Genomic DNA, 16,458 nt, shown 5'->3' with positions numbered 1-16,458 from the left:
CTCAGCCTTGCAGAGGATCTTATATCTTTAATTAGAGGTTCTCAACCTCACCCGGACAGGGCTTCTCACCCACCACCAGACAAAAGGCCCAGGACTGAGCCCTCTGACCCACACTCTTCAGATGAGTCCACGGATGGATCTGAGTTGTCAGATCACCAGGAGGAGGCTTATTCGCCCTATGAGGATTCTGATGCTGAAGAATCTATCCCTTCGGCCTCCCCTCCTGAAGAGTTTTCTTTTGGTGAGACTCTACACTCCATGAGAGAGCATTTTCAATGGCAAGGTCAGGAATTCTCTGATTCTAGAAAAAGATTAAGGACCTTTTTGCATTTGCCTCAACATAGGCCCTTAGCTATACCTCCTGTTTTGAATGTAATTGATGATGTGTACAATGATGTTAGTACAGCCCCTGATACTCTCCCTCCGGCACCTGCCAAACCTGATAGATACTACAGGGTCCCGGATTCTCATTTTCATCTGTATAAAGCCCATTCCGCAGACCCAGATACTATTTCTCAGGGCCCTAAAGGGGTTGCGGCTGCCACTGCCAAAAATCCTCTACCTTCTGAAAGAGAGTCTAGAGCTTTAGAGAGATGGGGAAAGAAGGTATATACTTCTGCAACTCTTTCCATCAGGGCATTAAATTGTCAATTTCATATGATACAGTACCAAGAGTATTTGTGAGATGAACTGAATAAGAAGCTTTCTTCTCCTGAGCCCCATGACCGTAAATCCCTTCAGGATTTGGTACACAACTCACAGCAGGTTAGTAATCATTTTTTAAAGTGTGGTTATGATGCACTGGAGGCTTCATGTAGGTCAGCTATGACTGGGGCAGTTATTCGTAGGCATGCCTGGCTGAAGGAACAATCTTTGCCAGACCATGTTAAAGCTAAACTCCTGGATGCTCCAATGGACAAACAAAATGTATTTGGCTCCTCGGCTCAGGAGGTCTTAAAGTTTGAAGAAAAGGCAAAATCTGTGCAAACAGTTAAGGATTTCCTGCAAGTACAACCACCGAGATTCAGCAGAAACTGGCCTACTAAGAATTGGTCCTTTCCAGACTCTGACAGAGCCCAGAGAGGCAGGAACAGGCGCCCCAGAGGTAGAGGGCAATCTAGGGTCTCCTACAGAGGCCGTCAGTGGCAGCCTACCAACCAGAGAGGTAGTGCAGCAACAGCAACAACAACTACTACACCAGGACAGACTCAATGACTTTACTCTGATTCCGCCTACCAGGGCTCAACTGGAAGCACCCTTGGGCGGAAAGCTTGCTCTGTTCTCAAAAAAACTGGCATTATATTACAAGGGACGCATGGACACTGCAAATAATAGACAAAGGATACAGGTTCCACTTCCGCACTTTGCCAAAAAGAAACAGAATGCCAAATCTGCCACCAAATCAGAGGGCAGAGGCTTTAAAGCAAATCAACAACTTGCTTCAAATGAAAGCCATAGAAAAGGTACCACTTTCAGAACAAGGCCAAGGATTTTACTCCAGACTATTCCTTGTACCAAGAAAAGAAAATCAATGGAGGCCTATTCTCGAGCTGTCCGCACTGAATACTTACCTCATTGTGCCAAAATTCAAGATGCTGACCCTACAGCAACTTCTTCCCATGCTGGGCAAGGAGTCTTGGCTGGTGACTCTAGATCTCAAGGAGGCATACCTGCATGTCCCTATTCGACCAAGTTGCAGAAGACACCTCAGATTTCTTGCAGGATCAGAGCATTATCAATTCTCAGCATTGCCCCTTGGCTTATCTACTGCACCCAGAGTATTCACGAAATGCCTGGCATCAGTAATTGCACACTGCAGGCTTCAGGGGATTAAAATCTACCCATATCTGGACGACTGCCTTATACAAGCGGACAACAAGGAAAACTTGATAAAGGACTTGGCCTATGCCATCCACCTGTTACAGGCCTTGGGATACACAGTCAACATCCAAAAATCAAGACTTGTTCCATCCCAAAGGATAACCTTTTTGGGTGCATATTTAGACACAACCACCCAAATGGCCTTTCTCACAGAAGAAAAACAAAACCAACTTCCGGATTACTTCATGAATCTGACAAGACAAACTCAGCTAACTGCAAGGAAAATCCTGCAGGCCCTGGGTTACATGGCATCCTGCATAATTCTGATACCACAGGCCAGGCTGCATATGAGAAAATTACAGTGGTACCTAAGGAGTGTATGGTCTCAGCACAGTCACAGTTTGGAAACTTTGATACCAATCATACCTTGCCTTCAAAAGGAATTCCTGTGGTGGGCTCAGGCCTGCCAGTCCAACAGAGGGTTGCCTTTCAACAAACCAAAAACAAAACAAACCATCACCACGGACGCTTCAGACCGAGGATGGGGAGCACACATGGAGGGCAAATGCATCCAAGGCCTATGGTCTCAAGGACAGCTGCACATGCACATAAACCAAAAGGAAATGCTGGCAGTGATACACGCAATCGAGGCCTTCAAACCTTTCCTCCATCAAGGCCACCTGTTAATAAGGACAGACAACACTACGGTCATGTGGTACATAAACAAGCAGGGAGGCACACACTCCTACCCTCTATGCTGGCTGACTATGAATCTATGGGAACTATGCCTGAAACTCAATATCCAACTACAGTCCCAGTTCGTGCCAGGAAAAGAAAATACACTGGCAGACAGCTTAAGCAGAACTACCATGGATGCACACGAATGGATGCTGCACCCAGACATCTTCCAACTCATAACAAAAGCATGGGGAAAGCCGGAGATAGATCTGTTCGCCTCCCCCCTCAACCATCAACTGAAGACATTCTGCTCAAGGACATACCACCCACAAGCTTGGAGGGTGGACTCCCTCTCTTTCAGCTGGAAAGCTCTAAAAGTATATGCCTTCCCACCTCTCCCATTAATGTCCAAGGTTCTATTGAAGATCAGGGCAGAACAGCCAAGAGTGATTCTGATAGCTCCAGACTGGCCAAGGCAACACTGGTATCCACTATTGAGGAGCATGTCACAGGCGAAACCATGGCCTCTCCCCCTATGGCCTCTTCTTCTGACGCAGAACAATTTCAAGATCATGCATCCCAACTTGAAAACATTGCAGCTAACTGCCTGGAAAATTCCTTAAATCCCCCTCAAAATATTTTATCACAGAGAGTTAAGGACATTATTATGGAAGCTCGCCGGCCTTCCACAAGGAAGACATACTCAGCTAAATGGAAAAGATTTCTCATTTGGAACACAACAAGGGGCTTAGATGTGACTGTGGCGAGCATGACACATATTCTGGAATACTTAGCAGAATTGTTCCACAATGGCCTGTCCTATTCTTCCATTAAGATTCATGCCTCAGCAATTTCAGCAGAATACAGTGTGGATCCACCTATCTTCTCGCACCCTCTCCTCAGGCAATTTCTGAGAGGGATCAAAAACATCAATCCTCCAAGAAAACCACCTTTACCTGCTTGGGATCTCAACTTTGTGCTGGAGAAACTAACACTTCCTCCCTTTGAACCAGCAGCATCGGCGGATCTACAGTTTCTGTCTTGGAAAACTGCATTCCTTCTGGCAATAACTTCAGCAAGAAGAGTATCTGAGTTACAAGCTTTAATGGCAGTACAGCCATTTCTTATCTTCCATCAGGACAGAGTTTCACTAAGAACCAATCCTACTTTTATGCCAAAGGTGGTATCTAGGGTATCCCTGAACCAAGCTATTCACTTGCCTACGTTCTTCCCAAATCCACAGAATAGAGGGGAAAAACTTCTGCACACTCTGGATATACACAGACAACTACGCTACTACTTGGACAGAACTAAAAGTAGCAGAAAAACTGACCAACTCCTTGTAGCATATGCTGCTGGGGTACAAGGAAAAGCAATTTCCAAATGGGCAATTTCAAAGTGGATAGGAAATTGCATTTGATTTTGTTACTCCTTTCATGGAAAGACAGTTCCTGCAAACATCAGGCCTCATTCCACAAGGGCCACGGCCACCACTACAGCCTTCCTACGAGGGGTGGCTATCAAGGACATTTTAGAAGCTGCTACATGGAGCTCCGTGCATACATTTGCCAAACATTACAATTTGCCTTTATACTCCAGATCCAGAGCAGGTTTTGCTACTGCAGTCCTGCAGGGGATATTAACTACACCATCCTTTTCTTAGTACCTCCTCCCCCAGATTGGCTATGGTATTCTACCCATATGTTATGACTGCAGATGCATCCTTGAAGGACATAGTACAGTTTTGTACCTACCATAAATGTAGATGTCAGATAGGTATGCATCTGCAGTCAGGGTAACCCTCCCTCCTTCCCCTCTGTGGTATTCTTAGGGTACTGACCCCTCCATTAACTAGCTGGGGGATCTATTATGGTGTATTTGTTTGTATATATATATATATATATATATGTATATTTATTGGAAAATGTTTGGAATTTTACTGCATTCCTCCAAATTTGGCCTTCCTAGAGGGCACCTGGCATCTGGGGCAAGAAACACTGAGGAAAATGGCGTCGGCTGATGCTTTTATACCCCAGACGCTCTGACGTCAGGGAAAAGTGCGACATCAGCCGAGGCCAGACCCAGACTTTGGAATCCGGCCGACCGAAGGGCTGCCTGAGGCAGGACAACCCATATGTTATGACTGCAGATGCATACCTATCGGACATCTACATTTATGGTAGGTACAAAACTGTACTTTGTTGATCCTTCATCAGTTCCCAAACACTTACACACTCAGTCTTGCTCAAGTTCTTTTGTATAAAATTTCTGTTCCAAACTGAAGCTGCATTGGTGCTGCAACTTTCATGCTTTAAAGATTGTTTTTTCACATTTATGAAGACCAAATGACATTCTTATATCATCTGAAAATGACCACTTACAGTTGTGCTTTCAGTTTCTTGTCTGATGAGCTATACAATTTTTAATCATCTACAAAAAGAAGATAAGTCTTTATACTTCATTGTTTTCTGGGAGCCAAATTGAAGCCATGACCTAATCTGTTAAGTAGACAGCTTAATGGGTTAAGGGCACAATAAAAGAGCAGTGGTGACAGATGGTCACCCTGGAATATCGCTCTTGAATTTTTATCCCTAGAGTAATAATTTGTCCTTTATCATGGTTGAACTGCAAAGTGGTTTGCCACTGTTTCATGTTCACTGTAATGTAATTGATCAGTGCAGGGTGTATCTTATACATTTTTAAGCACTCAGATTCTGCACCCTCAGCTTCACACACTGAACCTAGCAGCCTGGCTAATTACCTAATTTCTCCTTTACCACCCCACAGTAAACCAGTGATGGATATCATTTTAGAGGGAAGGAGGCCTAGTACTAGAAAATCTTATGCTGAAAAATGGAAAAGATTCTGTTCCTGGAACCATTCTCAAGGGATGAGCACAGCTGTGCCCAATTTACCTCAGATTTTACAATACTTAACTGAGACGCTTCACAGGAGCCTGTCTTTCTCCTCTATCAAAATTCATGCGTCAGCTATTTCAGCTCATTATAACACAGAACCTTCCCTCTTCTCTCATCCACTGCTCAAGCAGTTCCTCAGAGGGGCCAAAAATTTACGACCACCCAGGACAGCTCCAATTCCAGCCTGGGACCTTAACGTTGTATTGGAGAAACTTACTCTTCCTCCTTTCGAGCCAGCTGCTACTGCAGACTTAAAATTTCTTTCTTGGAAAACAGCTTTTCTTTTAGCAATCACTTCAGCAAGAAAGGTATCTGAATTACAGGCCCTTATGGCAGTGGAACCTTTCATCATCTTTCATGCGTACAGGGTGTCCCTCAGGACCAATCCATCCTTCATGCCCAAGGTGGTATCCAGTGTGGCCCTTAATCAGTTCATTCATTTGCCAACCTTCTTTCCTAATCCACAGAACAAAGGGGAACAGATACTGCACTCCCTAGATGTGCACAGACAACTTAGATTCTACTTGGACAGGACTAAACCTCAAAGGAAATCTGAACCAACTGCTGGTGGCATTTGCGGCAGGGACAGAGGGGAAGGCTATTTCAAAGCAAACCATTTCCAAATGGATAGGCCATTGCATTCATTTCTGCTACAAAGACCATGGAAAACCTATCCCACCGGGGATCAGACCTCACTCAACCAGGGCTGCATCTACCTCTACAGCCTTTCTCAGAGTCGTCCCTACCAGGGACATCCTAGAAGCTGCTACCTGGAGTTCTGTACATACTTTCACCAAGCATTACCATCTGCCAATTTCCTCTAAACCCAGAGCTGGCTTTGCCACTGCAGTTTTGCAGGGCCTTATAGCTGGTCCTAATGCTGTCTAAATTCCTCCTCCCATCCTTAGCTTTGGGAATCTACCCAAATGTGATGACTGCAACAGTGAAACACGAAGAACATAGTACAGTTGTGTACACTTACCATAAATGTAGATGTTCGAGTGTATTCACTGTTGCAATCCTGGTTACCCTCCCTCCAGCCCCCTTACCTCTTTTGGCTATACCTCTACTCTCATTTATTGTGTTCAAAAGCTTTTTGGTGTATTTGCTTTTTTGTTGGAGGTATATCCTTCTTTATTTGTAGATTTAATTGCTTCCCGTTAGGGGGGACACCTGACATCTGGGGCAAGAATAACTGATGTAATGACGTCGGCTGCATGTTTTATACCCCTGATGACCTGATGTCACGGAAGAAGGGACAGCAACCAACACAGGACCCAAGACTTTGTTAATCAGGCTGACTGAGGGCTACTGCAAGCAGATAACCCAAATGTGATGACTGCAACAGTGAATACACTCGAACATCTACATTTATGGTAAATGTACACAATTGTACTTTCCTTCTCTTGCTGTGCAACTCCAACTGAACATTTGGACTGGTTTCCTATAAAAGGCTCTAAAGTATATTCATATGGTAACTGATCAGATGTTTCCCACTCCAATGGTTTCTCCTTAATGTAGGAATCCATTGCTCTGTCCTGCTGTGATATTATCTAACTTAGATTTTCTACACCAAGTCCTTCACTTTGCAGGTAATCCATAACCTCAGTTTCTGTTTCTTTAATTTCTCCTTTACTAATCGTCTTTTCTACTTTTCCTCCTGTATTTCTCTTCAAATGTTTTTCACTTTGCAGGTAATCCATAACCTCAGTTTCTCTTTCTTTAATTTCTTCTTTGCTAATTGCCTTTTCTACTTTTCCTCTTTGTTTTCTTATTTTTTTCTATTGTAAAGAATGCCATTGCCTGTATTTCACTTCAAATGTCTTTGGTGCTTCTCTTTTTGTATTGATTAGTTTTGCTTTCTTCGTTGCATACATATTGTACCATATTAAATCTTTTTTTCTTTCCAATGTCCATATTTTTTCAAATGTTTCCTGCTCCTCTTCTTTCTCCTTACTTTGGGGACTCGTTCCATCATGCTGTGATGTAACCTCTGTTAGACTTTCTGGACTAAATCCTTTACTTTGCAAGTATTCCACAACCTCATCTTCTATTTTTTTTAACTTCTGCTTTACTAATTTTATGTTCTATGTTCCCTCTTTGTAATCTTATTTTTTATTGTGAATTTTCCGTATCTGGATGCCTTTACCTTTATTTCTCTTTGAATATTTTTTGGGCTGCCTTTTTTGTGTTGATTAATTTAGCTTTCTCCTTTGCATAAATATTGCACCATATTAGAACTTTCTTTCTCGTGTCCATATTTCTTTTTTTATCTTTCAAAAGTCTCTAGATGTTGTTCTTTATATTTTCGCACTTCCTCAATTGCTTATTTCTCCAAATGGCCCAAGGTTTCTTGGTCTATAGAATGTTTCTCGCAAATCTGCTGTATTAATGAACACAGATTGTGATTTGAAGTTTTGGACAGTTTTTCTTGCGGAAGTATTTTTCTTTCCTCTAGTTTCTCTCTTAATAATTTTGTATATATTCTGTCTGGAAATTCTGGGCTTATTGCATAATAGTATCAATATATAATTTCTTTCTCATCCTCACAATTTCTCTATCATCTTTGTGGCTCTTTTTTGGCCCATCAGTTTTTGTGATTTTTGTAGACTGCTACTTCCTTCCACAGTAGGGGGTTATGCTCCCCCTGGCCTGGTCTAACCCCTTTGTAGGAATGTTTCCTTGTCTTGAGGATTCTGCACTGTCATTTTTTTTCCAGTCCTGGCACTAGTGCGCCTACCAGGATTGGTCAATTTTTTATCCTGGGTCTTATACATGCAGCTATCTTTTTTATTTTTTAACCTACTTCTGTCCATGATGTATACTATATAAAATAGTCTATATGTTAGTGTCGTCTTGGTGAGATTTTTGTGAAAAACAAGATCCACCTCGTGAAAGTACTCGCAAAGACTTGATGAATTCAGTTCCAGCAATACTGCTCTCCTTTGCTTGCTGACTTATCTGTCCATTCTGACCCTCCTAAATAGCTTGCAACATGACCTGTCAGGTCCACTAGAATCTCTGCTGAATCCCACCCTCCTACCACATCTTAACCTGTTTAGCCACCCAAGAGGACAGATTTCTGTCCATCTACCAAGCCTCAGCATCAGGCATATGCCTCCAGCAGGCACTCTTTGGCCTGGTATTACATGTGGGTCTGAAAAGCTTCCTCCTTCCTCTTCATTGCTTCCAGGGGTTATTACTGTATGTGGCAGTCCATTCTGAAGTGCGTACATGCAGACATCACCTTTATAGCCAACTTCCATTTATGGCTCGGACATGAAACTCCGCATGTACCCCTGCTCCTAAGACTTTGGTATACTGGCCATATGTCCAGTGCTGCAGACAGAAACCTCCCTACAGTAATGAATATTGCAGCATGGAAGAGGACAACATCTAAGGTTATGGTAATTTCTTATACAACTGTTCTTTTTATGACTTCCAGCTGCTGCACCACATCTGAGCAAAGCTGTATCTGTGTGTATGGTAACACATAGGTGCTAAAACCGTGGTAACTTCTCGTGATAGAGGATAGTGTGGGAAACAGAGTATTCTGTCTTGGATCTGACCAGAAGGACCACTCACCCATCTTGCCTTGGTCTGTTCAGTAAGTAGGAACAGTAATTCTTTTAATCAATCAGGAGTAGATAGTGAGACTAGCTAAATACTGTTTCTATATAACTTTGTGAAACTTTCCATCAGTGTTATTTTTAATATTCCCCGTGACTGAAACTCTGGTGTTTACTGTAAATAGATACAGTATTTTTTTGTTCTTTTACTATTTATTATTAAATATATTTAAACTTTTCATTGTGGAAAGTATTTAAGTTTTGAGAATATTTGTGTATATTTATTTGGTCGTAACTCTGGACACTCCTGAAAGCCTTGCTGTTTGGTCATCATCACCATTTGTATAATATTAATTTCACATAGTAAAATCACATTTTAAGAGCTTCAAGGTAGCTGGCAGGGGTTCTGGTGGCAGTACCTTATAGTCTGGGCAGAAGGGGGCACAGCAGGTGAATCTGTGCCAGTCTTTCCCAGGCGTGTGTGTGTGTGTGTGTGTGTGTGTGTGTGTGTGTGTGTGTGTGTGTGTGTGTGTGTGTGTGTGTGTGTGTGTGTGTGTGTGTGTGTGTCAGCTGCTGGGAACAAGGACACAAAGCACTGGTTTCAAAGTGAGGGTGTGGGAGGACTTAGCTTGGAACCCCAGCTAAGGACTGAACTGTAAGCTGTGCCAGCGGGGAGTCTTAATGGGGGTCTGGACAGATATAGAGAGGAACCAGCCCCCGGACTGAGCATGTTTCCTGCATGCTCTTAAGGGAAATTGTGCTTGATGCAGAGAGGTCTGCATCTGGAAATACTGAGTGCATCCATTTGTATTCCAAGTCAACGTCCCTCTCCAGTGTCAGTAGTGAGGATTCAGGCTCCTTAATTACTGGTCCAGAGTGGGGACATCAGAAATGAAAATAAGAATGTTTTGGAAGAAGTGATCGGGGAAAAGGTATATGGATTAAAGGGAAAACAAGTGAAGGAAATGTTTGCAGTAATGAAAGAAGTAATAAATGCTGTTTTGAAGGAGAATAAAAATGTAAGGTTGGTTATGTGAAACATAGCAAAAGCATTTGATTCAGTAAGATATGAAGGAATGTGGGATATTTTAGGGGATTATGGTGTTTGGAAAATAATAGATGCATTAAGAAGTGTTATGAGATGGCTTGTGTGAAAGTTATATTACATGTTTGGTTAAGAAAGAAAATAAAAGTTGAACAAGGATAAAGACGGGTATTCAAAGTGTATATGTTTATTTGTGCCAAAAGTGAATGTAGTAATACAGACATGCATTGATGAAATTAGAGAAACAGGACAGGAAATGGAAAAATGTGTAATAATACCTGTATGTCTTTTGTAATGAAAAATATAATATGGATGAGGGAAAGTGAGACAAGGATAAAAAGGGGCTTAAGAAAAGCTGGATTAAGGTTAAATAGGTCAAAAAGTAAATGATTTGGCTTATAAAAGGAGATTAATGGAATATGTTTTACTAGAACCAAGATAAATGTATTAGAAGTCAGGACTGGCAAAAGTGGAAAAGCAATAGAATGTTGTTGTTGTGTATTTCGGCTTTTCCCGGTTAGGGGTCACCACAGCAGAACTCTGTTCCGCTAATGACTGGCAGTAGATTTTTTTTTTTACGTGCCGAGTTGCTGGCCCTGACGCACAACCGTCAACGAAGGTACGCCCATTCACGCATGTCTCCACACAGAAGACATTCTAGCTGAGAATCGAACAGGTCAACGTCTTACTGTGAGGCGACAACGCTACCACAGCACCACCACCGCAGTCATGGAAAAGTAATAGAATACTGGAGGGAAATTCTGAATGAAACTGAAAAGTTGATGAAAAACTTTCCATTTTTCCATTAGAAAGAAGATATGTATGTTAAATGTATCTCTCTCTCTCTCTCTCTATATATATATATATAAGAGAGAGAGAGAGATTGGGAAAGTTTGGATATTTGAGAAGTATATTTGTTTCCTGGAAATGTGGTAAAGTAAATGTTAAGAGATTTTTTTTCAGATTTATTTATGGATTAAGTCTCAGTCTGGGTAGATGTGGAATGGTATACAATAAAGAAGTAGGTTTGAATTAAAAAAAATCCATTTGTATGATTGGCATTTGTACACTTTTGTGTATTAAAAATATGGAAAAGAAAAGTAAGTTGATGGGAAATTATGTGACATATGGAGAGATGGAAAAAATAAAAAGGGAAAGAGAAGTAAAATGGATTTGATTATGGAAAAAATAATGTGATGATAACACAATGTTATAGAAAATTAAGACTGATAAAGTTAAAGGGAATTAATGGTATAACATGGTAATAGAGAAAACAGTATTTAATATATCCTTGGAAAGAACAGTCATAATGATAAAATTAATAAAAAGTGAAATGGAAAGATTTACAGATTTTTATGAGGCTGGAGATGTTTAGTGGAGATCATTTTCATTTCACAGACAATATACGCAACAATAAAGTATGAACCATAAAGCAGTGGAGAAGTGGAAATGTAAAGACTATAATGAAGAAGAAAAAATGAAGCCTTATTCTTTCTGGACTGCAACAAAATTAAGGTTTTTGGGAAAAATGTCAAAATTAATGAAGGTGGGAAGGTTTTCAAAATATAAACATGGATATAATGTATGAGAAATTTGAAAAAGAAAAAAATGCGAAGTTGACAGATGGGATAGGATATTGATGGTAACAGTATGGGTGTCCTGGAAAAGAAGATGAATTGCTGTATAATAAAATAGGAATGATGAAGATGTGTTGGCTGAAGTAAGATGGCTGTAAAGAAAAGGATGAGGGCTTAGAATGAAAGTTGTTGCAGTTTTGAAGTTGAAGATGTGAAATACTGAATATATTATAGTTATTGTAAATATAAATATTGTAAAAATGTAAATAGAATGGAAGGATTGTGATGCATGTTTTATATACAGATATATGTATTGCATAATAATATTATATAGTTGTACAGTAAAGCAACCCGTACTGTTTTGATGTGCTGTGGAATCTTTTATACCTACCTGAGCTACCATCAACTCAGGCAGATGTAGCCTTGGTTTAACATCTCATCTAAAGAATAGCACACTGAAGAGTACAGCATCCCCTAATGTTGCACTGCATTGTCAGTAATGAAAAAACTAATCCAGTCACCTGGGGTGGGAATAGAACCCTCAGCCTTCTGATTACACAACACCAAAGGCCAATGTGCTGCCTGTTGAGACATTGACTCTGGATGAGTCACTAATACTGACTCAAGAATGCAAGGAGCAGGTTTGCAGTCATTCTTGAGATAACTGGAGATGGGAGGTAGATATCCCATTAGAAAAATAGGAGCTGTAGTTTATCTATTAAAAAAAGATAATCTGTGTTTTGCTAGTGTCTTGGTACTGACCATGTTTATCTATTATTGTGCATGGTGAATAGGTGTTAGTGAGGTCGCTGTGTTGTGATATAGGCCTTTATTGATATTGACTATAGTTTCTGCCATTTTACAGTATGAATAAAATGAACCAACTTCTCTTGATTTGTCATCTTAGTGCTGGTACAAAGATAAGTATTCTTGGGAATGATAATATTTTTTTTTTGCAGAATTGAGAGTTATTCATGCAAGATGGCAGGAGATGATAAGCACATGTTCAAACAGTTCTGTCAGGATGGGCAACCTCATATGCTGGAAGCACTTTCACCACCACAGACCAGTGGAATCAGTCCCAGCAGGTAAAGGATATGTGTATTTTATTAACATTTTGATTATATCAGCAGCTGTCAAAAACATCTCATAAAGAGCAGTAATTGCACACTTTCCAGTATGCTGTATATTCTACTAAAGCTATAATCCTCGTAGTGTTAAATTTCCTGGAAGTACATTACTTAATTCTACCCTCATCCAGAGACTGCATTATTTTCATTATTATTACTGGACTTTAGTTATAACTGCATTTTTCTTTATTAACTCACTTGCAGGGCTTTTAGTCTGGTCTGTTTGCTAAGTACTATTCTTGATTTTAATCCTCTTTTGTATTCTTTTATCACATTGCTCTTACAATGATATGCCTTTAGCATGTGTTGTGTGTATGTCCTGGTTACCTCTAACTGGGAAAATTTTTTTAATATTTTTGCTTGGATCAATTGAAGTGTAATTAATTACTTAATTATTTCCATATTGGAATTTGCTACTGGTGGGTGTCTGCACAACCAGCACAACTCACGGAGCTGTTTGGATATCAAGCATAGGCTGGTTCAACCTCAGGATAAGAATGCAGGCATGTTTCCAAATAAAATGGGCAGTCATATTGCTTCAACTTAAGTTTATTTTTACTGTAGACAGATTCCATTTCTTCACTGTAATACATGTGGTCCATTTCTGTCCCTAGAACTCAAACAGTAACTTTTCTACTAAAGCCAAGTACCCCATTAAAGAAATATTTTGATTCTTTTTATTTGATATTTGTGAATTGTATTTTTCATGATGAATGATTTTATGGGATTTTTTTTTAGTGCAGGCTTGAAAAGCTTTTGTATTTGTAGGCAGATGTAATGCAAAGACTTTCTTGTGAACTGTGTGTCTGCGTGTGCATGTATGTATGTATGTGTGTGTGTGTTTTGGTAATGTCCCTATCTTGCAGTAAGGTGCCGTACTTGTGTTACTTTCAAAAAAGAGACCATAAGTCTGTGCAGAGAAGCCTTGATGCCCTAATGCATGTATCTGTCTCGAGTCAGATCACCCATCCACCAGCACAAAGGAATCTCCATCCTCATAAAAAGAGCTGCAAAATGTTTGTCTTCATAAGCAACGTGATAGGAGAGAGAGAGGACCTTCATAAAGCTTCATAAGAGAATTGAAGAAGTAGAGGTCCACTCTGTGCTGAAGACACCAGTGCTGTTTTCCCTTACTTTTTTCTCTCTGACCCCATAAGTAGGTGGATATTCTGGCAGGCCCTAGCACATCCTCCTAGGTCCCTTTTTGTGTGGCATGGATGTCAGAGTCAAACACCACAGTAACAAGTGTTAGATGTCGACATCTGCATGGAGTTAGTAGCTTTGGTCAGGGAAGTGATTTCTTTTTCCACTATGATTATTCATGAAGATCATGTGGGGAATCAATATCCAGCATTTGTCTAGATCTCCAGGAGTATGCACATGGTGAAGGAGTGCACCTCCTTCAGATTGTCTACTTTTTAACATTGGACATCCAGATATCAGGTTTACACTATTGCTTGAGCCCCAGAGATCCCTGTGCCTTTGGCATGTGGAGCCCATCAACTCCAGCAATGGATCTTTATCCTCCCTGAATTAAACAGCTGACAGAGGAGCTTTTCTCACTTCGCATAACATGCAATCCACTGGCAGCCAATTAATTATTGAAGAAGTCAATCTTCTCAGAGAGGGTTTGTTTTCTTTTATAATCAGCTTGACCCTTACCACCCAAATGTCTTCACTTGGATATGATTTAGGTGATGAAAAGACTGCCTCCTCAGATTCTCCTCCTGAGGATGTTTAATTTGCAGAGACCATCAGTTTTATGAGAGGAGCACTTTCAGTGAAAGCCAGGAACATGGATTTACTAATTGTGGATGGACCTAACATGCTGTGGCTCCTATTTTTGCGGCCTTTGGGGATGCATTTATGACTACATCCCTGAAGATGGATTGCCATCCCCAACCCAAAGCAAGCTTGATACTTTTTATAGGCATGCTTTTCAAAGGCATGCATCTGGAGCATTTCTCCCCAGTCCTCCACTGAAAATTGGCTTCGTTCCAAGTCCGACTTTCCCGGTCAACAAATGTTAAATAAATAAATAAATAAATAAATAAAATATAGGCTCCAGCAGATCTCTCAGTGCCTTTGTAAGGACCCAGTGGCAGATCCTACAGTGGTCTCTGCCTGTATTCTTTGCAGCCCAAGAGCCAAACTAATTACACATCCCAGCAGCTTTCCAAGTGAAAAGGGGAAGCAAGTGCTTAACCACTTTGGAAGAAGGTTTATACCTTTGTTATCTTGGCTTTCAGGATTATCAACTGCCAGAGTCATTGACTAAATATCAGGGGGGGAGATCCTAACATATGTAGATATTTTGGTAGGGGAGATCACTGAATAGACCATGCAGATTAAACAAATGTCCATGTATTTCTCAGAAGGTTGACAGACATGATTAAATTTGGGTATGATGCTGTAGATGCAATTTCCAGGGCAGCAGCCACAGGGACAATTATTAGGAAATGTGTGACTGAGTATTCAACCCCTCTGCCAGATATTTTCAAAGGTCACTTCCTAAGTGCTCCTCTGAATAACAGCCTGCTGTTTGGTCCTCTATTCAGGATGTCTTCTAGAAACTTGAAGAGAAAGGGAAGACTATGGAAACAGTGAAGAAACTGTTCAGCAGGATGTATCCCTCTTAGCAACAATCCTTCTACAGTCCCCACCTGCTTTCCACATTTGCTTCTTGTTCTTTATTCTTAATTTTTATTATTACATTGTTATTATCATATTCTTCTCGCTGTTTGTTTATTCATTTCTGTTTGTTTACCTGGTAGGTCCAGCTGGGAATAAAATAACTCATTTTCAGCAGAGGCCCAGGGAGAAAAGCTCCAAAGAGCAGTAATAATTTAATACAATAAATGCAATTGGTATATATTACAAACAATAGATACATAATAATGACATGCAGAATGAAAATACTAAATGTGATACATTTTATAGTAACAGTACATCATAATAAAACAAACAGAAAGGAAATAAAATGAATTTAAATTTAAAAAACATTGTATTGTCTTAAGAAAAATTTTGTTTAATTTAATATGGAAAGGATAAATAAGATGGGAAAATGAGTTGAGAGTGGAGACAGAAAGTAAGAAAAGTTCAGTTAAACAGCAGAAAGAAGTAGAAAGTTGAAAGTTTGTTTTTTGTAATATCACATTGTCAGCAACAGATTACATTAGTTCTATGCACTGTAGACCTAACAGTAGAAAAACTAGAATTGATTGAAAGATGGGAGCCTTTGCAGATAGGGGTCTGTCCTGCGGTAATAGAGCAAGATAAAAGCCAGGAGTGTTTACGATATTGCTCTGAGTTTTAATCATTTGTTAATTAGCTTGTGTCTTATGTATGTTAGGATTGAGTTCTAAACTTTATGGACAAAGCTAGAGTACAAAGCCCTACAAGCAGCATTGTGAGCCTTAGTTGTAGAGACAAGATGCTTATCTAGAGACCATAGGTGTCTGCTCGGGCTGTGACACTTCAGCAAATCAGTTAATGAGGACCACCTTTCATGAAACTACAATATGTTGTGATAAGTTTTTAGATAGGAGAAGGTAAGATGATTGTGTAGTTGCATCCAGTTGAGGAGTTTCAGGACAGTGAAGAGTTCTGGCAGATGTGTTAGCTTCAGATATTTCAGTTTTGTTGTAGCATTGCTCTAATTTAAACAACAATGTGATTTGTAAGTTAATGAAAACTGGTATGGCATAAAGTAATATTGGA

At 40.3% G+C, this 16,458-nt stretch overlaps 1 protein-coding gene across 1 annotated transcript in view; it reads left to right on the top strand.

Annotated features, from left to right (window-relative positions):
* Positions 1-16,458, top strand: part of MAF1 (MAF1 homolog, negative regulator of RNA polymerase III) — an 881,579-nt gene that overhangs the window by 322,201 nt on the left and 542,920 nt on the right. Inside the window, exon 3 of the mRNA XM_044066300.1 lies at positions 12,568-12,696. Coding sequence (XP_043922235.1) covers positions 12,568-12,696 — 129 coding nt within the window. The remainder of the gene's footprint in view (positions 1-12,567; positions 12,697-16,458) is intronic.

This window comes from Protopterus annectens, chromosome 3.part1 (genome assembly GCF_019279795.1).
Source record: "Protopterus annectens isolate FY-2018-M chromosome 3.part1, PAN1.0, whole genome shotgun sequence".
NCBI lineage: Eukaryota > Metazoa > Chordata > Ceratodontiformes > Protopteridae > Protopterus > Protopterus annectens.
The sequence above is the reverse complement of the archived record's forward strand: the minus strand, read 5'-3'. Positions and strand labels throughout refer to the sequence as shown.